Source organism: Gekko japonicus, unplaced genomic scaffold, assembly GCF_001447785.1.
Source record: "Gekko japonicus isolate JY-2015 unplaced genomic scaffold, Gekko_japonicus_V1.1 scaffold1093, whole genome shotgun sequence".
Lineage (NCBI taxonomy): Eukaryota > Metazoa > Chordata > Lepidosauria > Squamata > Gekkonidae > Gekko > Gekko japonicus.
The window spans coordinates 557306-582200 of record NW_015160243.1 but is presented as its reverse complement, the minus strand read 5'-3'; the positions used below and the strand labels follow the sequence as shown (position 1 = coordinate 582200).

At 41.5% G+C, this 24895-nt stretch overlaps 1 protein-coding gene across 1 annotated transcript in view; it reads left to right on the top strand.

The window, feature by feature from the left end:
* The first annotated feature begins 417 nt into the window (after positions 1 to 417).
* The window catches only part of DGKB (diacylglycerol kinase beta), a 398712-nt gene continuing 374234 nt past the window's right edge, over positions 418 to 24895 (top strand). The window contains exons 1-7 of the mRNA XM_015413478.1: positions 418 to 487; positions 5793 to 5869; positions 7572 to 7592; positions 13417 to 13592; positions 15240 to 15361; positions 19351 to 19400; positions 20458 to 20532. Of these exons, the coding sequence (XP_015268964.1) occupies positions 418 to 487; positions 5793 to 5869; positions 7572 to 7592; positions 13417 to 13592; positions 15240 to 15361; positions 19351 to 19400; positions 20458 to 20532 (591 nt within the window). The remainder of the gene's footprint in view (positions 488 to 5792; positions 5870 to 7571; positions 7593 to 13416; positions 13593 to 15239; positions 15362 to 19350; positions 19401 to 20457; positions 20533 to 24895) is intronic.

Below are 24895 nucleotides of genomic sequence, written 5' to 3'. Positions count from 1 at the left end.
AAAACAGCTAAGTTCAAAATAAGAGGGAAACCCTACTATCTAGATCTTGGCTGAAGGAGGGGGTGGGGTCCTTGAAATTTAAACATTTCTACCCAAGAGCCACAAATATCTGCAGTTGTCCCTATCTGTGTTTTCATAGTAACAATTCTTTGTAATGCTGATAATATAGAATGTTCAGAACCAGTCTGTAAAAAGTTATAACCCTTTAATTGTGGGTTTTCTTCTTCTCTTAACAGTGTTTTAATTTATCATCAGTGCCAGAAAACAGGCACCATCTACAAGTTAGTACAGACTGATTTCATTCTCCTCAAATGTCCTATCATTGAGTATTCAAACTGCCAATCTCTGAAGGTGTTTGAACTACTTGAACCAAGGAACACAGCTTTCTGGTATGTAAAACTACACTTCAGCATCATTATGACAAACCAGGCAAAGTGGGCTAACCTCAGTCCTTCAGAATTCTCTCAGCTTCAGAAATATGCTGAATGTAAGTACTTGGTTTTGAAACTTTTCTGAACATTTCAAAACATATAAAATTATGAACTGTAACAGATAAGAATCCTGAGGTTATTTAGTGACATTATTTAAAAAACCCTTTCCCCCCTAATATTTTTATTTAATAATTATTCTGAGATATATATTTGGCCAACAGGATTCTAAATGCAAAGGTTTAAAAGTATTGAGAATTCTACCAAAACTGAGTATTGATTAATGGGAGGCATCCCACAACTGATTACTTGTATTTTGTTTCATTACTTTTCATTGCTGTCAGCTAATTATTTACTGCAAGTGGTCCTAATCTATATGCTGAGGGAAGAATTGTGGGCTCCTTTACATCACCTTCTTTTAATAACTTCAGTGTTTCACCACTGAGCCCACAACGAATTCCACCTTATACATCATCTTTCCTACCCTAAGGGTTCTTCAGTCAGCAATGCTATTCCCCCAGAATTTTAAATATGCATCCTTTGACCAAGCGGTTTGCTTGTTTAAATCCTGTGGCCCAGATGCTGTCATGGCAAAATGTGACATTCAGTCCACCTTTCATTTACTTCTGGTTCATCCATCTGATTTTTGCCTTTTAGGCTTTAAGCTAGATGGCCAATGTGGATGTGGATAAGGCCATGCCCATGGGATGCTCTGAGGCCTGTGGCCTTGAGTTCCTTTCTGGAGTTTTTGGTAAAAAGCAGGGCAACTATTTATTTATTTATTCAATTCTTATCCCATCCTCCCTGCCACAGGCAGGCTCAGGGCGGCTTACAATAAGAGTTAAAAACACATTAAAGCACAAGCATAACAAGCATAGCTCACAATAAAATAGAATAAAATAAAAATAAAGTGCTGGTGACAATAACAACCCAGTGGCCATGATAGATGATCCCAAAAAATGGCCTCCATTGGCATCTGGCATAGTTAGTTCATATTATCCAGTTCAATTAATGTTGGTTGATGTTGCTGATGTAATTGATGTTATTAGTGGCGGCTCCTAGTCGAAGCCCTGGTGGAAATAGTCCTCATGTCATCCATTATTTAGATTTTTTCTGTTTGTTGGCCCATCAGGTACATGAGAATGCACCTTTCACTTGGCTACTTTTCAATCATTAACATCTGAATTAGGAGTTCCCCTTGCTAAAGATAAAACTGAGGGCCCTACAATGCAACTTACATATTTGGGCATCTTACTGGATTCTGAATTGGGAATTTCAAGGCTCTACTGATGATAAGCTTTCCACCCTTCATCTGTTGATTCAAAAGATGACGGTTTCTAAAAAATGTACACTGAAGGAGATGCAATTCTTGTTGGGGCATCTTAATTTTGCATGTAAAATAGTTGCACCTGGCAGGGATTTTTGTACATGTTTGGCTCGTTCAACAGCAGGGGTGTCTGCCCCCACCATCACATTAAGTTATTAAAGGTACTAAGACAGATCTTGAGGTGTGGTGTCAATTTCTGGATAGATTCAATGGGTATCATTTGGCAGTCCCTTTTACCTGGGGACTCTTTGCATGTCCACTTGGATGTGGCAGGGAGCCTCAGTTTTGGTGTTTATTTTTCAGGCCATTGGCATGCTCAGTGATGGTCTAATAGTATGAAAGAGCTAACATTGGCCCTTTTCACATTACTGTTCTAAATCGTATGTTATTTGTTGTTGACCCGATACAGGGATGGGGGTTTCATACAGCAAGTTTCCTTCTGTTAATGAGCTATCTCTGATGTGCTATGGTCATTTCAAACAGTGCTGCTTTTTCCCCCTCACCCTTTTTTGCTATGCAATCCATGCACTTTAAAAAAACACAACGTTTTAAGGTGAGCACTATAGCGCTAAACGCTATAGCACTGAAGCACAAACCTTAGAACATTTTTAACAAGTCTCTGAGGTAGATCTCATGATAAAAAAGGGCATGGGGGAAAGCAGCATTAAAGGAAACACTGTGGATATTTTAAACAGCATACCACAGTGATTCAGAAGTGCAACAAAGGGGTTGAAAACAAAAAAAAGCAGTTTCCCTCAAAAGCAGCTCAACCATGGTCCCTGCCACACGGCAGGGAAAAAGCCTCTAAAAGCGCGGCTTTTAAAAGCTGCGCCAAAGTTGACACGCCGCGGCGGGATCCCACGGATCCCCTGGCCGCGGCGCCTTTTCTCCCCGGCACGATCAGATGCCAGGGAGAAAACACGGCCCTGACGGGGAGCCTGCCGAACTGCGCATGTCGGAGCATGCGCAGTTCAGCTAGGAGCTGGGGATGCGCCGGCGCAAAGACGCGCCGGCGATCTGACGGCCCAGCTTGTGGTGTGTCGTCCGGATGAACCACCTCGGTAGGTGGTTCACTTTTGACGCGCCGCATCCGGGGGAAGGGCCAGATTGGAGACGGGAGCACAACGCCAGCCAGATGTTGGCGTGGGATCGCGCCCGTTTGCTCCGTCTCCAATCTGGCCCATTCCTGGGCCAAAACGCCTCGTATGAACGGGGCCCATGATTAGTTAACCCGATGCAAGTGGGTTTGTATGAACAGGTAAATAAATTCCACTAGCAACTTTTTACTAAAACAGGTCTGTCTAAAATGTCAGAAAAAAATCCATTAGCAACCAGGTACAAAAACAGAATACAAAGGCAGTTTCAAAAGGGTCATTATTGGAGCTCTTTTCTATTGTAGTGGCTGTAATTGTCTGGTGGGAGTATTTTCATAACAAACAGGTCCCATTTTGGTGTGACAATCAAGCAGTGGTGGCCATCATTAATCACCACACTTCTTGCTCTGAGCAGGTAAAGCACCTTGTACATAAATTTGTTCTCACCTGCCTCAACAGTAACATTTCCTTCTTAGCAAAATATGTTGCAGGTATGAATGTTTTTGCTGCTTAGTTGATAGTTTTATAGGGCACATCTTATTCTCTTCAGTGGTATTTATAGGGGTGTAATTATGTCTAGGATTGATCTCAATTTGCAAGTTGCAAGTAAATTCCCCTTTAAATGATGAGGTTATTGTCAAGTAAATGAGATTAGAATTGAAGTGTCAGCAAGAAGGTGTGGATCCTGTTCCAAAGTATAGTTTTGACAATTAGTACATATGTTTGAGTAATTACATAAAAATTGTCTTGATCTGTGTTCTCGCATGATGATAATTCTGCTTGGACTTTTTCAAACATTAGGGTATAAAGAACTTCAATAATATTTTCAAAAGCTAATAGAATATTAGATGTTGCTGATTTATTTGGTTTGGGCTGTACCCTATGGCCCATATTAGATTATAATTGTCCCACTTGCATTATGGGAGAGCCAGAATGCTCCTTCCCGCAAGTGCTCTAGTATCACCTGTAACAAGGTTTCAATAAGATGTACATGTATAGTCCCAGATCATGTCTCTTTCCCATGTTTTATCTGGGATATCAACTGTGCCGATCACAATTGCATGTTTTGGATTTTACATCCATACACTGTATTTAAGTGTGTGGATATTTTGCGGCCCTCAAGGCAGAACTGGTGAAATATACAGTATGCTTGAACGAACAGTCTCTTTACAGAACAACGTGTGTGTGTGTATAATTTTATCATCGTTGGTCTATTTTTTGCTTATGTTGCTGAAGCTTTGAGGGACAGAACAGGGTTCCTCTCCCCCATATTATTCATACTGAGTTGGATACCTTGAACCAGTTTCTGGAATCAGAGTCAGGCTGGATCAAGGCAAACTTGAAACTTTCAGGAAAACTGTACTGTCAAACAAGGTTGATCTAGGAGTAGGCTTATAGTAGGGTTGCCAACCTCCAAGCTGCTCCCGAATCCTGTCCTGAATCCTGACCTGGAGGAACAGACTGTGGAGATGGCCTTGGCCAGGACTGCTTTATGTCAGCCCAGGCTTAATTCATCAGTTAAAAACTGATTTTTAAAAGGGTCTGGAAATGTCAAATGATGCAAAACACATAGGCAATAGTTTCAGTGGGAACCTGACATGGATGCCACATGGTGCTGTGTCAGCTTTGTTAATCACCAACATTTTCCCATGGCCAAAGCAGAGTGCTGGTGATGATATTTTAACCCCCCTGAAGCACTTAAAACCAGTATTCCTAGCCTCCATAGTTCACTATACTTCTAGATCATCTGCTGAAGCCCTGTTGATGCATGCCAAATTTTATTCCACAATTCTTTCTTCTAGGAGGTCTGTCTGGCTCTGCACTTCTTCTTTTCTGCTTATTCCCTTATCTCAGTTTATATATGAGTGAAAAACTGCTGCTGTATTGTAATGGTGGCTGGTGCTGAGAGTCAGTGGGGGCTTCAGTTTCATTTTCCCTGTCCCCCTTGTCAATCTCCCAAATAAAACAATCTTCAACCATCAGTAAACAGGAAAGGCCCAATTCTAGGTTATTAATGATGAGAGCAGATTTTTTGCTGATATGAAACTTTGTATTCCAGAAAGCCACAAACTTTATTAAATTCTTTTTGTCTTTCCATGGATTCCCTCTCCAATGTTCATTCTTTCCATCCCAGCCAGTGGCCAAGATTTAAACAGCCAATCTTCTTCTGGGACTGTATTCAGTTTCCACTGAGCTCTACTTCTGTAGCTACTAACAGATTAAACACAAAGGACCTATCTTTAATATTAAACCTCAACCTTTTGCATAGCCAGCAAGATTAATACAGGGTTGTTCTCAGCAAATATATAGAATTAATATTTATCACCCAAATATCTATTGCCCAATATGTGATATCTCTAAAACCAGTTTGCATTGCCAGCACTTATGAAAGATCCTAATTATATGTGGGGAAAACTTATAGTTGCATAATCCTTTCTCCCACCCCTTTTTCTTCATAATGCAGCTGTTGGGCAATTTTAAGATGGAAATGTGTGCATTGAGAGAGGGCATATACATTTCCCTCCACATTGTATATTCCCACTGAGAGCTGCAGCATGCAAGCTGAGTTTACACTTTCTAGTGAAAATTTTACAAATGCACCAAAGTTTTTTTCAGCAGATGGTGATTTTTTATTAACCCCACTGCACTGATTTCTCCATTAAAATTTTGGTCTTAATAGCTGCATTGTATTAGAGCACAGAGGAGGGGAAGCTTTATGGAACTACAAGTAATATGTAATTCTGCCCTCAACTGAATCTCCATAAGTGTATTTCAATACCTGAGTACTGAACAACTGTGTTCTGCTACTACACTGTGTTTTTCTTTGGCAAATGGGCTATGGTTCTAGAGAATGCTGTTGACCGAACGGATAGAATTTAGGATGGAGGATCCTTGATTCATTCAGGATGAATAAATATATGACCTCTGTCCTTGTTTTTGCAGATTCCACAAAGAAAATTAGGGATGTTTTGGAGGAATTCCATGGTAATGGTGTGCTAGCAAAGTACAATCCTGAAGGGGTAATTTTTCTTCCTTATCTATCTTTGAATTTTATATTAGTTGCTGGAAAGTCATGTTCTGTAGGGTTACTTTTTCCGCTGTCCTTTCATTTTCTAAAAATCACAAGATACTTTGTGGTGTAGTAAATAGAAAATTGGATTTTGGCAAGCTAATGTCTTTCCATTCACTTCTTTATTTTCAAAATGGAGCAAAAGTGACTGTGGAGTCCTTGTAAAAATGAATGAGAGACTTTTGCATCTCACCCACAGCTAAGGGCTATAAATAAATACATACTTGTGCCAAGTGAAAGAAACTGAGAAGTAGCACAATGAGCCTCATTTCATAGTCCCAGGGGAACTTCCAGAGGAAAAAATCAATCATTTTTAGATCACTCCCTTGATTCAATTGGGTTTCATCTTTTCAGGAGAGCAAGAACTTACTTGGGTGATCAAGTTGGGCAGCTGTATTGGTCTGAAGCAATACAACAAAGTTAGAGTCCAATGGCACCTTTAAGGCCAACAAATTTTATTCAAGATGTGAGCTTTTGTGAGCATGCACCCTTCATCAGACGATGAAATGGAATTACATATCATAGTTGTATATATAGGGGTGGCTTGTTAAATTAGCATGCAAAATAGTGAAGATATTTTTTAAACAGATCAAAAGAATGACATGCATCTTTTTCGGTTCAACGGGGGGGGGGGCAATATAGGTAATAAATGCGTTAGAACTGGAGATTGATGTGTCATAATTTGTGGGAATCTTATCCTTAGACCTCCATCCATCTCCCTTCTAGCATAAGAAGCATATGATAGTATGTGCTGCAGCAGCTGCCCACATCTGATGTGCTAACACCTGTGAAATGATCTGGTTTAAATAAGGTGGCAACTGTGTGCAGAATGTTGCATGTGTAGGTTATTCTTGCCCATCATGAGTTGTTGAAATCAGTATAGAAATGTGAAGTAAGTCCTCAACATGTCACTGAAGCTCTACTTTTGTAAATTTGTATTTTTCTAAGAATCCAGAGGATATAAGGATATCAGAGATTAGGTTTGTGTGAAATTTTAAAAAATGTAATCTGTTTCATTTCCTTGAAAAATAAATTGGAGGAAGAGCTAAATCAATCATTTCCTTGGAAATACATTTTAGTCAGAGTTCTTAGCTGTTCTCAGAGATCTAACAAAGGGTTTGATCCAGATGAAATTTTCCACTACAGAAAGGGTAAAATAATTTCCAGTGCTTCCCTCTTCCTCTTGAAGACTCTCAGTTTTCCTTCTGCAGACCCCAGTTTTCCTCCCGTGCTCTTTCTAAGAGCCCCCTGTCCCCCAGGAACAACATTTTGGAGAGATTAGTGGGCTTTAGTGAGAGGGGAGGTAGGAATGTTCTTTTACTGACAGAAGTACTTTGCATAAGCAGAAAATTGAGTCTGTATCTAACCCATTATCTTTGTATAAGTCCAAGTCTTATATTAAGTCTGTTTATATTAGTAAACAGAAATGGTAAGTGTCCTGTTTTTGCTGCATGACCCCCCAAAAACCCTATAAAAGTTTATACCAGTTTGTTCTGGAGTATTCTTTGACACCTACATATATTAGGAGTTCCTTTTCATTGCTTACCTGTAAAATGACGCTATAAATGCCATTGTAAGAAGCGAAACTGAAAAATGGTAAGACTGTATTAATATGTGTGTAATTTTTCTTTCTTTCTTTGCATGCATTCCAGAAGCAAGATATTCTTAAACAAGTAAGACAGCATCTTTTGTGGTAGTTTTGCTGATATGTGAAGAATAATATTTACCTTTTTATACCTTCACTGAACACTCATGTTTTAAGAGCAACTACCTTTAATGGAAAACACTGTGATGTTCCTTTGGTCACACATACTTGAAAAAATATTTTAGTTACAGAAAATATAGAATACATAGTTATTATATTAATAATAACTTCAGTTGTACTGTTTAAAATACATAGGATATAGGGAGCCTGATGAGTAGGATTTATTGGAACCAGTATTGACTGTTTCCTGTGAAATATGATGCCAACCATGGGTTGGGAATTTCCTGGAGATTTGGGTGGTGGTGCCTAGGGATGATGGGGTTTGGGGAGGGGGAAGGATCTGAGCAGGGTATAATGCCATAGAGTCTACCGTCCTCTGTAGTCTTGAGATGGCTGAAATTCCAGCCCTCCAGGTTTACAAGCAGGCTAGCAATCTTACCAGGACTTCCAGGCCCCAATAGCGTGAACCAATTCCCTCTTGCCCCAGGGAGCATATTTGGTCTTTGGAAGGGAAGGATAGGCTTGTTGAGGCTGATGAGGGCATAAGAGAGTTGATAGGATAGTTGTAAGCAGTGTTCCCTCTAAGCTGAGTTGGTGTGAGCTAGCTCACAGTTTTTTAGCCTCCGGCTCACAGATTTTTGCCTTAGCTCAGGAAGGATGTCCTCAAAGCAAACTAATTTATGCAGCAACCTAATGGCTCGCTCACAACTTTAATGCCCATAGCTCACAAAGTAGGATTTTTGCTCACAAGACTCCACAGCTTAGAGGGAACATTGGTTGTAAGTCATTTGTATGGGTGGCTGTAGTTGGTAGTAACACCAGGGGTCATTTCCTGCGGGAGCGCACAGGAGCGGAGCTCCGGCAGTAAGGAGTCCAGGGGGTGGGCACATGCAACAAGCCCTACCTTTGCTCCCAGCAGCCCTCAGTCAGGCCATGACGAGCAAGAAGCAGCCAGGTAAGTTGTAGAGCCCCCCACGGCCCGCCTTCAGGTACAAGCTCTCCCTCCTCTGTGAGGACAGATCTGCATGTCCCCCCCCCAATAGCTAGCAATCCAAAACAGTCCAGTGGCACCTTCAAGACCAAGTTTTATTCAGGTACAAGCTCTCCCTCCTCTGTGAGGGCAGATCTGCATGTCCCCCCCCAATAGCTAGCAATCCAAAACAGCCCAGTGGAGCCTGAGCGGTGGGTGTTGCCTTCTGACACACTTCCAGTGATGTCAGGGTGTGTGGCATATGCAAATAAGTTATGCTAATGAGCTCCTGTCCCTCTTTTTCTACAAAATGACCCCTGAGTAACACTATGAAAGTTAAGAGTATGGAAAGGGTTGCTTTAGCTTCTGTTTGTAGAAATAACGCTATCCTGCATGTGCTTGTTTCCCATATATCTTGCCTTCATTTAGTTGTAAACCTTTGCATACTGTGTCTTCTGTATTTATATGCCAGTCATTAGCCCTTTGTGTTTCAATGTGTTAGATAGCTAGATGAATAAACATATATTTTAAGAGATTTTAACTAGGTACTAAGGATGGGTAAACCCCCATTCTTAACCCTAAACCACTTATATTTTGTAAACATTCCTGTCAGGCACTTGAAAATGTTTGAGCATGTGTAAGTCTTTAGACAGACTGCTTTGCAAAATGTTCCTGCCTGTTTATATGCACTCAGATGCCTGTCCCCTTTGCTCCAGTCATTATCACCCAGCCAGAAACATTACCATTCAGATGGGGAGGGTAACCTGCTGTGGAGGATTACTATTTAAACAGAGGGTAGGCTGTGACTGGGGCCACTCTTTCCAGTAAATCACTCTTCCAAATCTACCACAGCATGACTTCCTACCAGGGAGGGAATGGGTTGTAGTTTTTGCGAGTTCCCAAACTGAACTGGAAGACAGAGCAAATTCCAATTTTTATCAATCCTAGAAATCCAGTATGTTCTGACCCTGTCTGAATAGTGGCCGTCAGCTGGCTGCCCATGTGATGATGAATTCTGCCAACTCTGCAGATGCAAATACACTTGAAATACTGCTCATTTTAACTGGCAAACAAATAATCAGTATAAGCACATGGGGTGTTCATCTGGAAAGAAAAGGAGCATAGCAAACAAAGGTTGATTTTTTTTCAATGTTATTTATGAAGACTGTAGCATCACTATTGATTATTATGACAAAGCAACCTTCACACTGTGGGTTATTCATGTATCACTCATATCCATATGCTTATTGGTATCCTCAAAACAAATCATGTTGAAACTAGGAGGGATAATTCCATTACCAGTGCCACAGGGTTTTGCTAATTGATATTCATTGGTCTTCAGTTTTCATTTTAATGACAATGATGACTGTATTCTTGTCAAACTAGATAGGATAAATGTGTTTATTTCCTAATTAGTCAGAAAAGTTATTCCTTATAGGTGTTTGTGTATAGGTAATTCAAATTTAAGTTTAGTGTGTTTGTAATAGCAAAAAACAAAAGGGGAGAGAAGAGAGTGTGTGTATTTGCAGGAGAATGTAGATTAATTCCAATAGCACAACTGTGCTGCTGACATGGGGATGAATATTATTGCCCACCAGTCATAAAAATGAATAAAACTATTTAGTCTATTTAAAGCACTCTGAGGATAATTTCCCAAATCTGTTATTGCATAGGTTTTTATTCCAGCATTGTGTGCTACATTTTTTTGTTGTTTTACAAATGAATTTTCTTATTTTCAATTACTGTTCATTTAACCCAGTGGTCTCGAACAGCCACTGAGAGTTTATGTTTAAGCAACTAATGGAAAGCTACCCATATAATGGGATCTCCACAACAAAATACGCTAGGGTTTGTGCAGTTGTTTTAGAATGTTTCCATTTTTCTACAACGGCAGCCCAAAACCCAGTGACCCTGTATGTAACTCATCCCTCTACATTGCTCAGTAGCCTAGCAGTCTCAGCAGTTGGAGAAGGAAAGTCCTTACTAAGTAGGGGGGAAATCAGCGCCTGTCTAAGTTTTAACAATTCAGGGCAACTTAAAAGTAAATGATCAATTGATTCAATGTGATTAAGGCTGCAATTTCATGTTCTCTCTTGAATACGGAATACCAGTGTATCTACATGTCAAAACTATAGATGGTAGAGTGTTAGGATGTGCCAACATAAAGCCACATCTATATTTAGGATATGATAGATTACAAAAATACACTGGGATGCCAACTGGTGGGAGAATGCCAACCGTGAAGGTTAAACAAACTCTTCTTGATTTTATTGCTATACTTTTATAATCCAGATGTTTCGAATGAATTTCAACCAGATGACTTAGCAGATTGACATTTACTCTCCACATCAATTCTGTTGAAATCCCTAGGCACATTAACTTATCATTCACCAATTTATCCCATTTGCTCTTATGATGGTCAAATTTAATAAGACCAAGCAAACTTAGCTCCAGGTCTGATTGCAGGATCATTCACTTTAAATTAAATGCCCTCCTCCATGCCCTACTTTGTAAAAGACTTCACCCACTTCAGTTCTTAGAACAATGCTGGCTACACATTTGGGGGCCCCCAATAAACCACAAAGAAAGTTAATTAGCAGTTGATCAATATCCTCAGTGACAGCCTCTATCTATACACCAGCCGCATACAACAAATAGCCAGCTACCTTGGAGTTAAACACTCTGAGTGCTGAAGGTATATATTGTTACCCTGAAGTATAAAAGAATCTAGTGATTGCTTTCCCAATGCTGTTTGCAGCTCTTAGTTACCGATGTCATTTGAGTTCTCCATGAAAAATCAGCACTGAATAATACTCCCAGGTATCTAAACCAAGGGACCTGTTGCATAGGCAGACCAGCCACCGTCCATTTATAATCCCTTACTTTCTGTTTTCTACTAAAACTAACAAACTTAGACATTGCTGCATTAATTACCAAACCTTCTAAAGTAGTATTTAGAAAATAGACAAGTTTACACAGACCCACTATGGAGCTACACAGCAAAACAGTGTCATCTGCACACAGGAGAACTGGCAATTTACTGATGTAGGATAAGGTGAGTGGCAATCGTAACAAAAAAAGAATTGATAGTTAATGTATCAATGAAATAACAGAGGGCCAAAATGCATGCTTGCTTAATGCCTTTATCTAGTGAAACAGGATTTGTCAGTACTCCTTTTTTTTGTCTTTAAATTTTTTTATTTTCTAATCTACAAAACTACAGGGTCAGGGTAATGGAAAAACCTAAAATAAGAGTAACAAAGATCCATAATACAGACATATAAAGTTATTGATACATCTCTGTTAACATAGCAGTAGAGCATGAATATTACTAATGCAAAAATGTCAAGCAAGCAATCACAGTCTCTTTAGCTAAAGTGTAAATATCATAGAATTGAACAGGCTATCTGGGGCCCCGGTCACATGGAAGGTTTTGGCCCGGGAGAGGGATGGATCGGGGGCGCAGCAAACGGGCGCGATCTCACCACAACATCTGGGAAGGGGCGCACACCCGTCCCCAATCTGTCCCTAAAGCCGGAAAGCCTGCTGCAAAAAAGAACCACCTATAGAGGAGGACTTACCTGGAACGCCGCATCAAGCGCGTCCATGGGATTGCCGGCGCGCCCATCGTCCAGAGCAATCCAGGCTCCCGGCCAAACTGCACAGTTCAGCTGCCACGCTTTTCCTTCAATGGCTTCCCCCCCGGCATCTGATCATGCCGGGGAGGCACTGCGCGGTGGCTCAGGGGATCTATGTGATCCCACCGCCGCGTGTCTCTTTTGGTGCGGCTTTCAAAAGCCGCACTTTGCCCATGCTCCCCCCCCCCATGTGGCAGGGACCAGAGTTAAGCTAATTTGCAATTTCCTTTCCTCTTATCAAAGTCCAAATTAATTTTTAGTTCTGCTTCAGATTTAAAGAGTTTTGCCAGACTCTTCGAGATGGTATCACAGCCTTCCCCATCCGCTGCTGCCTCCTCCTCCTTCTTCTGTGTCTTCGTTCTCCTCCACTTTCTCAGGTCCATCTTCTGCTTTCTGTTGTTGCTTCAGGAACATCCACTTTATTTAGGATTTGTCAGTACTCCTGAAAGGCTGCACCTAACTTGGGCTGCTGGGTGGTCATAAAGCTGATGAATTAGAAATAAAAGATGTTCCTGGCTAGAATAGAATAGCATTGCATCATAGAATCATACAGTTGGAAGGTACCTCCAGGGTCATCTAGTCAACCCCCCCTGCACAATGCAGGAAATTTACAAGTATCTCTCCTCCACATCTCTAGTGACCACTGCTCCATGCCTAGAAGATGGGGGGGGACCTTCCAGGAACCCTGGCCAAACTGGCCTGGATAAAACTGTTTCCTGGTCCCAAAGTGACGATTGGCATTCCCCTGGGTGTGTAAGAAAGGGACATGAGAACTAAGCACTGATGCAGCCCTCACTGCCCTCCCTCTCAAGATCTGGAAAGATGGGTAGCAGGGATGGAGTGGTGCCCTACTTAGCCACCTGGGTGGCCCCACCAGCTATCCCTGACTCCCTGATAGGTCCTGCTGGCCCACCTCCTCCACCCCAGCAAGAGTCACCATGGCTGCCCTCTCTGCTCCCCTTGCAGTGCTGCAAATGAGGCCCGCGGTGAGTCCAGGCCCCAGCTTGCCTAAAACATTTGTGCAAACGTAAAGAATGTAAAAGGAAGTTAGAATTCACCTTGGGTTGAAATGCACTCCAGCAATCATATTTCAGAAAGTTCTGTTCATCTAATGTGGTTTAAAGCAATATGTAACTTTATCCTGAAAAGCCAAGACTGAGTGAACACCTTGTCTTCCTTTACAGACTATTGACCTAGAAGGTTTCAAATTGTTTATGAAGACTTTTCTAGAGGCTGACCTACCAGAGGAGTTTTGTGAACATTTGTTTACATCTTTTGGCAACAAGGTTCCTCATAGTAGTCCTTTGGTAAAGAATAAACCCCAGCTCCTCCCAGGAGGTAAGCGATTGGATAAGTTATGGTGATATGTGTTTGTCAATTTTGATTATGATTGGGACTATCATTATGGTTGTTGCCTCATAGGATTTGAAGGATGATCAGGGCTTAATGACAGCAATAACAACCTTCCCTTTCATGTTCCACTATGGTTTTTCTTCATTTTTGAATGGATCAACATTCTGATACTGGGAGAAGCATAAAAACAGCAATTGCAATTTGATCAAGCACAGACAAAAAGGATATTGTAGAGCTGGGAATTCAGCTGGAGTTAGTCAAACACAGTGCATCCATACAGTGGTGGTGTATGGGGGTATAGCCACTAAGATGGTAGCAGGGCGGCATACAGGGGACAGCAGGCAGGAGAAAGGTCCATTGTTTCTCTGATCTCAGCTTTTCCAGTGAAAGGATTTACAGACCAATTTTAAGCAGGTCTACTCAGAAGTAAGTCTCATATTATTTAATGGGGATTATCATGGGAAAGTGTCTTTAGGATTACATTTTATTGGGCCTATCAGCATGACCATCCTTAGTTACTTGTAATCTTTATGATTCCTTTCACGTCTCATATTCACCTATTCTCCTAAGATTCTGGTGTTTCAGATTTTCTTTTGAATCACATGTATTGGTGATGCTTAAGTGTTCTATTGTATTTAATTATTCTTGAAGTACTTTTCTTAGGCTGCAATCCAGCATATAGTTATACTCCTACTCAAGTCCCACTGAAAGCACTGGGATCTAATTGGATATAGAACGGAGACTTTAATGGGCTTGTTTTGTTGTGATAATGTAATGTTCAAGAGATTGCTGCTAATTAGGACACACTGGGTATTTGTTCCTCATGATGAAGAAACAAATAGGGTGCACTAAAAAGCCTTTTTGTTGTCAAAACCACATTTAAAGAGACAGGAGCTACAAATTTTAAATTATGCTTATTGTAAATATACAGAACTACAGTACTTAAAAATGTAAATGAAACTTGAAATCTCCTCAGGAAACAAGCCATATACAAAAGAACCTCCTCAGGAAAGCTCCTCTATTAGCATGTTCATAGCCTGGGGAACTCCTACAAGATAATGACTTAGCCCTACCCCACCTTCTGGAGTAGATATAAATTACCTGCCTACCATTTTCTTCTCACCTTGACACAGAGAGTACTCCATCTTTCTGTGTTATACCTCTGAGGATGCCAGTCACAATTACTGGCGAAACGTCAGGTTCTACAATGCCAAGACCATGGCCACACAACCCAGAAAATCTACAGCAACTAATGAAAGTTGAAGTATTTTACAGGAATACCTGAAAAGCAAAAGTGACAGCAGTGTAGTACACTTACTGGACCAGTCACAAGATGTGAGCAGACTTTTAACTCTGAGTAAATAGGATAGCTTTGTTAGGCTGGATCTTGTATATGCTTACAATAGACCCATACTGTTTAGTGGCTGGTTTCAGAGTAAATACAAATTCACTTGAACTCCCAGTCTGCTGTTTGTAAAACTCTTCAAAATGGGATGAAGGAACTCCATAGATGTAAGTGGAGCAAAAAGATTTCAGTTTGCACCAAAAGCTTGAATTCAGGTATAGTTGCAGCAGTCACAGTCTGTCAGTTTTTCTGTCTTTTTTGTATATAACCTAACATGAATATTATTTCAGGATTGCGAATTACTAAAAGTATGACTGCGTCACGTCTGCCAGCTCTTTCCACTCCACATATACCAGACGTTATCCAGTTAAAAGACATTGTTTGCTATCTTTCTCTACTTGAAAGAGGAAGACCTGAAGACAAATTGGAATGTATGTACCGTATTCTATATGGAAAAACTCACTGAAAAAATACTCATCCTGAATTCTTTCATTTATATTAACACTAAAAATGTTGTTTGTGTTTCATCATTACAAATATAAAAAGTAATGGAGACCCTGTTATTTTCTCAGTCCCCATTTAATACTTAGTAAACACGGAAACTCTTTTGGCTGTGAGTAGATGGCATATCTTCTTGTGGATTGTCACTCATAAATACAGAAACCTGTCTGGATATTACAAAAAAGCTTTGGGCTGATGACTGTTTCCTTTACTTATGAAAGCTTTCTTTATTTTGTTATAGATAGTTGTCCTTTTGATCCAGAGTCACAGACAGTGGATAAGTAGCCCTGTGAAATCTGTGTGTGATATTTTAAGGATGGTCAAAGACCATTGAGTTTAAATTATAATGCTCATGTGCATGTATGCTTTTTGTTAACCTACAGAAATATTAATGAAAATCATATAGCCATAAGTACATCAATAAAGATGAATATATATGTAATTGTGTACATAGACACATAGCAGAGTTTCAGTGTTCATAATTGTTTATGTACATGTTAATTGGAGAGGGGATCACATGTACATATGGAAAAAAACAAAAACTGGGAAACGAGCTAACTGTGTCTTACAAAGTTTTGACATTTGTGAAAACTCAAGGAGCAGAACTAAGGAATAAAGAGAGAGCTCTCTTACCTGTTATCTCAGTGCCTATGAAGGCTATAGACACTATGGGAAAATAAGAATGTAAGAGAAGCCATGTTGGATGAGGCCAATGGCTCATCCGGTGTAACACTTTCTGTCACACAGTGGCCAAAACCTGGGTGTCATCAGGAGGCCCACCAGTGGGACCAGAACTCCAGAAGCCCTCCCACTGTTGCCCCCCTAAGCATTGCCCCAGTGTTTCATCTATACCTTGTGGCTAATAGCCACTGACGTACCTCTGCTCCATATGTTTATCCAATCCCATCTTGAAGCTGTCTATGCTTTTAGCTACCACCATTTCCTTCACAGTGAATTCCATCTGTTAATTACTCTTTGGGTGCAGAAGTACTCCTTTTTATTTGTTCTAAGCTCATTAATTTCCTTGAGTGCCCACAAGTTCTTGTATTGTGAGAAAGGGAGAGAAGTACTTCTTTCTCTACCATCTCTATCCCATGCGTAATTTTGTAAGCCTCAACTATGTCACCCCTAAATCATTGTTTCTCCAAACGAAAGAGCCCTAACCTCCTTGGCGTTTCTTCATAGGGAAGGTGTTCCATCCCCTTAATAATTTTAGTTGCTCTTTTTTGCACCTTTTACAATGCTACAATATCTTTTTTTAACGTGAGGTACAGTGACCAGAACTATACTCAGTATTCCAAATGTTGTTGCACCATAGATTTATACAGAGGCATTATGATACTGGCTGATTTGTTTTCAATTCCTTCCTAATAATCCCCAGCATAGCATTTGCCTTTTTTATTGCAGTCGCACACTGAGTCAACATCTTCAGTGCGCTATTTACCATGGCTCCAAAATCTCTCCCCTGGTCAGTTACCACCAGTTAATATTTTTAGCTCCAATGTAGCTCCAATGTACAGTACTTTGCACTTTCCAACATTGAACCTCATTAGCCACATTGATATCCATTGCCCAGCCTTTACAGATCCCTCTGGAGCATCTCACAGTCCTCCCTAGTTTTCACCACCCTGAACAACTTAGTGTCATCCACAAACTTAGCCACTTCACTGCTTACTCCCAACTCCAAATTATTAACAAAGAAAAGCACCAGACGTAGTACCAAGCCTTGCAGTACCCCACTGCTTACAATCTTCCACTGTGAAAACTACCCATTTATACTCACTCTCTGTTTCCTGCTAATTAACCAGTTTTTAATCCTCAAGAGGACTTATCCTCTTATCCCATGACTGCTGAGTTTACTTAGGAGCCTTTGATAAGGAACTTTAACAAAAGCTTTCTGGAAGTCTAGGTAAACAACATCTACTGAGTCACACTTGTCCACATGTTTGTCCATTCCCTCAAAGAACTCGAAAAGGTTACTGAGACAAGATCTTCCCTTACAGAATCCTTGTGGATTCTTCCTCAACGCCTTTTGCTCATTAATGAGCCTACTAATTCTGTCTTTAATAATGGATTCCACCAACTTGCTCGGTATCAACATTAGACTGACTGGCCTTTAATTTCCTGCTTCTCTTCTGGAACCTTTTTAAAAAATTTTTAAATGAGGGTTACATTCATTCCCATTCATCTTGAATGGAGGCAGATTTTACTGATTGCATATTTTTGTCAGGAGATCCAGAAATTGACATTGGAGATCTTTCAGAACTCCTAGATGTATGCCATTTGGGTTTGATGATTTGTCAGTTTTTAATTTGTCCATCTGTTGTAGGACCTCCTCTCTTGTCAACTCAATCTGACTCAGATCTTTTGACACCCCTCCTGAAATTGGCAGTTCTGGAGTGGGAAAGCACCTCTTGTCTTTCACAGTGAAGACAAAGGCAAAAAAAATGTTCATCTTCTCTGCCATTTCCCTATCATCCTTTAGTAATCCTTTCCCCCCTTGGTCATGCAAGTGCCCCACTGCCTCCCTGGTTGATTTACTGCTTCTAACATATTTGAAGAAATGTTTATTGTTGGGGTTGTTTTTGCAATATGTGTTAGTCTTTGGGGGCAATTCCCTATTTACATAAATGCTAAATTTAATAGCACTATGGCCACTGTTCTCAACTGGTGTTATCCTGTTTCCATCTCAACCCCAAAATGTGAGGATCCCAGGAAAAATGTAGATGGTGGGCAAAAATTGGGCGCTTCCCCCTTGTGTCCCCTCCTGGGTTGCTCATCAGAACACCTATAGATTGGGTTTCTTTCTTTGATTTCTGCCTTATTTATTTATTTGCTCTTAAGAGCTGCCCAGAGAAGGTTAAAGATTCAGTTTTGAAATCCATGTTAATAGGATCTCAAAATCATCCCTATTACAAATGGTAATCTGTAAAATTGAAATAATCCTAACTAAATACAATTAGAGCCCTGAAACGGCTAACAGTGCAATTGGTTCTGTTTAAATATTTAGCTTCAAAATTCACATAGCAGAAATGGTGTTATCTGTAGAAAACATGGAACGTCTTGCACACAATTCAGCCAACCTTAAATATTTTTGGCTCTTTTGATTTCAGTGTAAGAGATAAGAACTAGATGAGAGCTGATTTTTTTTTAAAAAATGGCTAGTTGATGCCCATAGTACTTACGAAGATGTTAGATCTAGAGGTTTTTTCCAAGTATTTCATGTGTTTCAGTAGTAGCAACACAGATTATCAGTAACTGTTACTGTAAAAATGTAGACAGTAGGCTCTATCTGCTGGAGATCCAGGTTCATTGCATGCTGGTAGAGTGGACATTCTTTGCAGGCTTTTCCTTATGTTTTTACTGATCGGCAAAAATGTAGTATCTGCAGCTGTGATTCGTGTATGTATGTGTGTGTTGTGAGTATATATATTATGTATTATATATTATGTAGATTAATTTTTGTCTGTATGGGTGAGTGAGTGATATATATCAGAGAGATGGGGAATAGTTCTGAGAACTGATTTAAGGAGGGAATTTGTTTTTCTGTTGGCAATTTAACAGAATATTTATATGCCTGTTTACTCAGATGAAAGTCTCACTTTATTCTATGGGGTTTACCTCCATGTAAATCCCTTTTATCAATAACAATGGGAATAAGGAGTGTTAAAGCTGAGTAATGTTTAATTGTTGCCAAAGTCCCTGATTAAGAAAGGATAATAAACCAGTTGAGGATGATATTGGTCCAAGCTGGGGTGGTGGGGAGAGAGAGAACAAATTCAGCTATTTGATTTTAGATAATCCAGTCAAGAGAATAAGTGTAACTTTCTGTTCTAATAAGTAATATATAAACTAAACAAAAACATGGGGCCCAACTTGTCCTTGAATAATGGTGGTTGTGTTTTCTTTTCTTTCTTAGTTATGTTTCGCTTGTATGACACAGATGGAAATGGTTACCTGGACAGTTCGGTAATATTATTCATTAATATCCAGATTATCTAGTAAAATAGTGTTGTTATGTTAAGAGTAAAGCTGCGCTTGTCTGCAGATTATAAAGTCAAATACGTATTTTGGACAGTTGAATTTAAAGCTGCAAATATATGGGCCAGAATCCCGTGGATCTCTTGTGATAATGAAAGTGCTTTCTAACAGATACAAGAAACCTTCCTGTTACTTAAGAGGCTGTTCTGGCTGCCCTGCCATTAGCAGCACACATTTTTTGTTGTTCAATACGCAACAGTATTCAACAGTAGAGCCTTTGCTTTCCATACAGAAGGTCCCAGTTTCAATTTCCAGCCTTTCCAGTTTTAAAAAATACCAGGTGATGTGAAATATCTGTCATTTATGACATCTTAGATATGGTCCTAAAAGTGCTGGATTTTGCAGGGGTTTGGTCCTGACACTTTATAATATGAGACATGTTCATATAGGTACATACTGTAAGAAATTGTTTTAGGTTAAAATGAGTGAGGATAGTAAACAATTTATACCATACCTGTTCCAAAGACAAGGTGAATAGTATTTCAAAGGTTTTATAAAATATACAAGATATAAACCAAAATAGTGTTAAAATAGTTTCCTAATAGCTTAACCCCAGCCATCAAATACCAGGGCAGTAATGAAGTATTAACACTGTTATTTGAGCATGCCAGATTTAAGATTTGGTGACCCTCTAGAAGAAAATTATTTTGTATTTGATATAATATTTTGGGAATTAGGTCTTAATATCACAGCTACGTCAATCAGAGGACACCCTGGGCTTCTTTAGCAATATTTAATTATGTAGTCTTTTTTCCCCAATCCCTTTCTGCTCTGACCATTATAAAATGTTATTTCTATAAAATATAATGAACTTTGAAAGGGTTGTCCTAGTTTTTTTTAAAAAACCCAAACCAATATTATGTCAATTAAATTAATTTACTTTAATTTGCTTGATAGTAATCCATTTGAATTACAGAATCACGAGGTAGATGTACATAATTATGTTGCATTAAAAGGGATTTTTGTGTTTTGCTTTCATGTCTAGGAACTGGAAAACATAATCACTCAAATGATGCATGTTGCAGAATATCTTGAATGGGATGTCACTGAACTCAGTCCAGTAAGCATTTCCTCAGGTCAATTATTTAATTAATACTGAAAGTTTCTAAGGAGCATTTTGAATAAGCTGGTTAAGGTTGATATTCAGTGTGACTTGGCATTTATTATTCTTCCACTGAATGAGGAAGACAGGAAGATTATGGGAATAAAAGTGGTCAAGTGCTTAGTTGCATTATGACTAGAAGCTAGTCATATGACTAGAGAGGACTGGCATAGCCGACTCTCTGCAACCATCGATGAGATTGCTCCCCAGCACCCTCTGCGCCCTCACTCTAAGCTTGCTCCTTGGTACACCCAAGAGTTGCAACTGATGAGGTGAAGGCTAAGACGGCTAGAGAGACAGTGGCGACGTGCCCATAACAAAGCTACAAGATCATCCTATAGGATGCTTATGAGATCCTATGAGATGGCAGTCAAAGCTGCAAAGAAAGAGTACTAAGCAGCTTCGATTATGTCTGTGAGCTCACGCCCAGACCAATTGTTTAGAATGATTCGGTTCATGACAACTCTGCCACAGGGCAGGTCAAATGTTAGGGAATTGGACATTGGCTGTGAGGCTTTTGCAAGCTACTTCACAGATAGTCTTGTCGCTCTGCTGTGACCTCCCCACCACAGTTGAGACAGTGAGTGAACTCAAGGCTCCATCCACGTTTTCTCGTGAGATTATGGATTGCTTTAATCCACTCAGCCTAGAGGAAGTTGACAAATTGCTCTTAACGGTATGCCCCACCATGTGTCTCCTTGATCCATGCCCATTGTGGCTAGTTAAAGCTGGTTGTGATGGGTTCCGAGGTGCCCTAGGGGACATAATCAACAAGTCCCTCCTGGAGGGTCTGTTCCCTGTGACACTTAAGGAGGCCATGGTTCATCCCCTTTTGAAAAAAACATCTCTGGACCTAGCCAAATTGGCTACCGGCTGGTTTCCAACTTGCCCTATTTGGGCAAGCTAATTGAGAGGGCCATGGCAGGCCAGTTACAGAGCTTTTTGGATGACACTTCCACCTTATTTTATTTATTTATTTATTTATAATTTCAATGTATAGCCCGCCCTCCCCGCAACACGGGCTCAGGGCGGCTCACAAATCCTTTCCAGTCTGGTTTTTGCCCAGGACATGGGATGGAGACAGCACTGGTTGCCCTCATGGATGACCCCTAGAGGTAGATCGGTAGTGGTGGTGTTGTTGGAGGTGTCAGCAGCATTTGACATGGTCGACCATCAGCTACTGATCCACCGCCTCGCTGACTCTGGAGTTCAGGGGCTTGCCTTGCAATGGCTTGCATCCTTTCTTTAGGGTCGGGGACTGTCACATGAGCTAGACGACCCCTCATCGCTGTCACTGGTCCCCTGCTGCTCCGACCTATATGCCACCGCATCCTGCCACCCGAGGAGTGGTGAGGGGGAACCACAGAGGACTCAGACTGTCGGAATGGGAGGTGGTTACGTCACCACCCTCCGCACTCCCTTGGCACACTCAGCCAAGTCTCTCTCTCGCTTCTCCCTTTGGTGCTGTCAGTGTTGCTTCCTCCTCCCTGGCCTCCATTTCTGTTCCCCCTTTTATTCCCGCCCTGTGTCACCTGCTACTTCCTGTGGTCCGCCCTCCACCCTCAGTTATGGCCCTGTCCTCCCCTCTTGTACTGGAATGCTGGGCTGGGGTGTGGCTTCCTTCCGGCCCTAGCATTCCCGCTCATCTCGCATCTCCCTCCCTCCAGGCTTCTGCTCTGTGCTGTGGGCAGACCCTTGCACCAGGCCATTGGCCCGGCGCGGTTGTCTTCCCTCCTCCCGGGGCACTCCCCCTTGAGCTGGCTGTTCCCCAATGGAGGCGTTGCCCGGGTGCCTCGGGGCCATCTCGGTGGGTCCCGGGGGTTGCGGCGATGGCGCGTCAGGTCGGCCCTGGCCTCCGGTAGGTTCCGTTGTTGTCAGGGCTGGGGTTGGGTGCTGGCATCAGAGTCCCGAGCGGTGACGGTCAGCCCTGAGGAGGCTCGCCCTCAGGACAAGGGACAAAGGGTGGCAGTAGGGGAACAGCTGTCCTGAAGGCATTCACTGATCTGTGGAGTGCCCCAAGGGGTGGTACTTTCCCCGATGCTGTTCAACATCTATATGCACCCCTTTGCTCAGATTGCCCAGAGGCATGGGCTTGGATGTCACCAATATGCGGATGACATCCAGCTCTATCTGTTGTTAGGCGGCCAGTCTGACTACACTGGAAGATCTAGACCGGGCGTTACAAGCTGTGTCTAGTTGGGTTAGACCGCGTTGATTGAAACTGAATCCGACTAAGACAGAAGTCCTGTGCCTGAGCTGGGGTGGCCTGGGGGTAGGGATCCCACTCCTGACCTTCAGTGGGGTGCAGCTGGTGCCAGTGCCAGAGGTTAGGCATTTGGGAGTGCTCTTGGACGCCTCCTTAACAATGGAGGCCCAGGTAGCAGTGACTGCCAAGTCAGCCTTTTATCATCTCCGGCTGATCAGGCAGTTGGTTCCCTTCCTCGAATGCAACAACTTGGCAACAGTAATCCATGCAATGGTCACCTCGAGATTGGACTACTGTAATGCTCTCTACATGGGGCTGCCCTTGTCCCAACTGTGGAAGCTGCAGCTAGTGCAAAATGCTGAGACCAGGCTGTTGATGGGTCTCCCTAGGCAGGAGCCACATCCACTCTGTGCCAAAAGCATTGCACTTGCTGCCAATAGCATACCAAATTCGCTTCAAGGTGCTGGTCTTGACCTTTAAAGGCCTTTATGGTCAGGGTCCAGCATACCTAAGGAACCACCTTTCCCCTTACATTCCCCAGAAAGCACTGCATTCAGGGGCCCAAAACCAGCTGGCCCTCCTAGGCCCCAAAGATGTCAGGCCGGCGACAACCAGGACCAGGGCCTTCTCAGTGGTGGTACTGGTAGAATGAGCTCATGGAGGAGATCAGGGCTCTGCAGTACCTTCCACAGTTCCACAGGGCCTGTAAAACGGAGCTCTTCCACCAGGCCTTTGATTATGAGCCGCACCAAACACTTGAGAAGTGACCCTGTGCCCTGGCCTACAACTTACAGCCTGTGGTCACCACATACATAATCGGATTAACTGAGCTGGTGTGAAAATGTCATCATGACTGCCACCTAAGTAGTGCTGTTAAGCTTGAAATCTCTGCTCTTACACTTTATTTGAATGTTGCTTCAGCACTTCAGGACAACTAATATTTAATAGTTATGGTGTTTTTATCAATTATTTTAATTGTATTTATATATGTACTTTTATGTAAGCCACCCTGAGTCTGCCTTGGCGGGGAGGGCGGGGTATAAATCGAATGAATAGATAAATAATAAATAAAGAGTAGTGGATTTGTATTTTAGCATCATGAGAAGCTTTCACCAGCTGAAGTCAGTGAAACTGAAGTGATAGTGGGACCCATTTGACAAAATATTGGTATTTTCATAGACATTCATATGGTCATGATTTTTGCAATGGGCAAAGGTTCTACGTATTTGACAGCCCAATGTTGTAAAACAGGCCCACTGATTTCAGGACATATTAAAAATGCACATGTGATTTCTGTATTTGCTCTTCAAATAAAACCCATTAACTGGGCATCCATATAATTTATACTGAGAATACCAGAAGGGGATCTTAAACTGTTTCAACTATTATTGTAAGCCGCCTTGAATCAAAAGGAAAGGTGGGATATAAACATTTTAATAATTTTTTAAAAATAAACAGAATCTGTGAAAACTTCCTAGGAGGACTTGTTCAGAGAGAAGATTTAACAGTTTACTAATTTGGTGTCCAAGCAGATTAAACAAAAGAGATACAATTCAGTCTCATGTCTGGTAAAGTGGAATTCATGACATTAATACCAGGGATTGGTTTGCCTTGGCCCCCTAGAGACAAGGAAGGCATGAGTTCTTTTGGATTTACAGTTGAAGCAGCTAATTAAGAGATGTGATCTGGCCTCATATATTCTGACCACGTTTCCACTATGCAGGCTTTTCTGCTGGCTGCTGACCTACACACCCTCCCTTTTAGCATCATGAGATTACCCAGTTGCCTTTGAGGCCAGGCAGGAATTTTTGAGGTCTCCTCTGTTTGGCTATTGAGCCCCCCTTTTTTGTCTGCTTCTTGATGCTGGGGTAAGGGGGTTGTTGACTGTTCAGGCCATAACTAGGTTGGCAGGGACAGGGTGGGCTGGTCATGATAGGTAGGGATGATTGGCAAGCACCCTGAGGCATCAGCAGTGAGAGGGCAGGTCCGGAACAGTGTATCACTGTCTGTGTGGTGGAATGTGGCTGGGAAGGTGTGCCCTCGGTACAGAGCAACATCTTTTGGAACCTGATAGTGGTCACATGGTGCATCAGAGGATGGCGCTGGACACCTCTC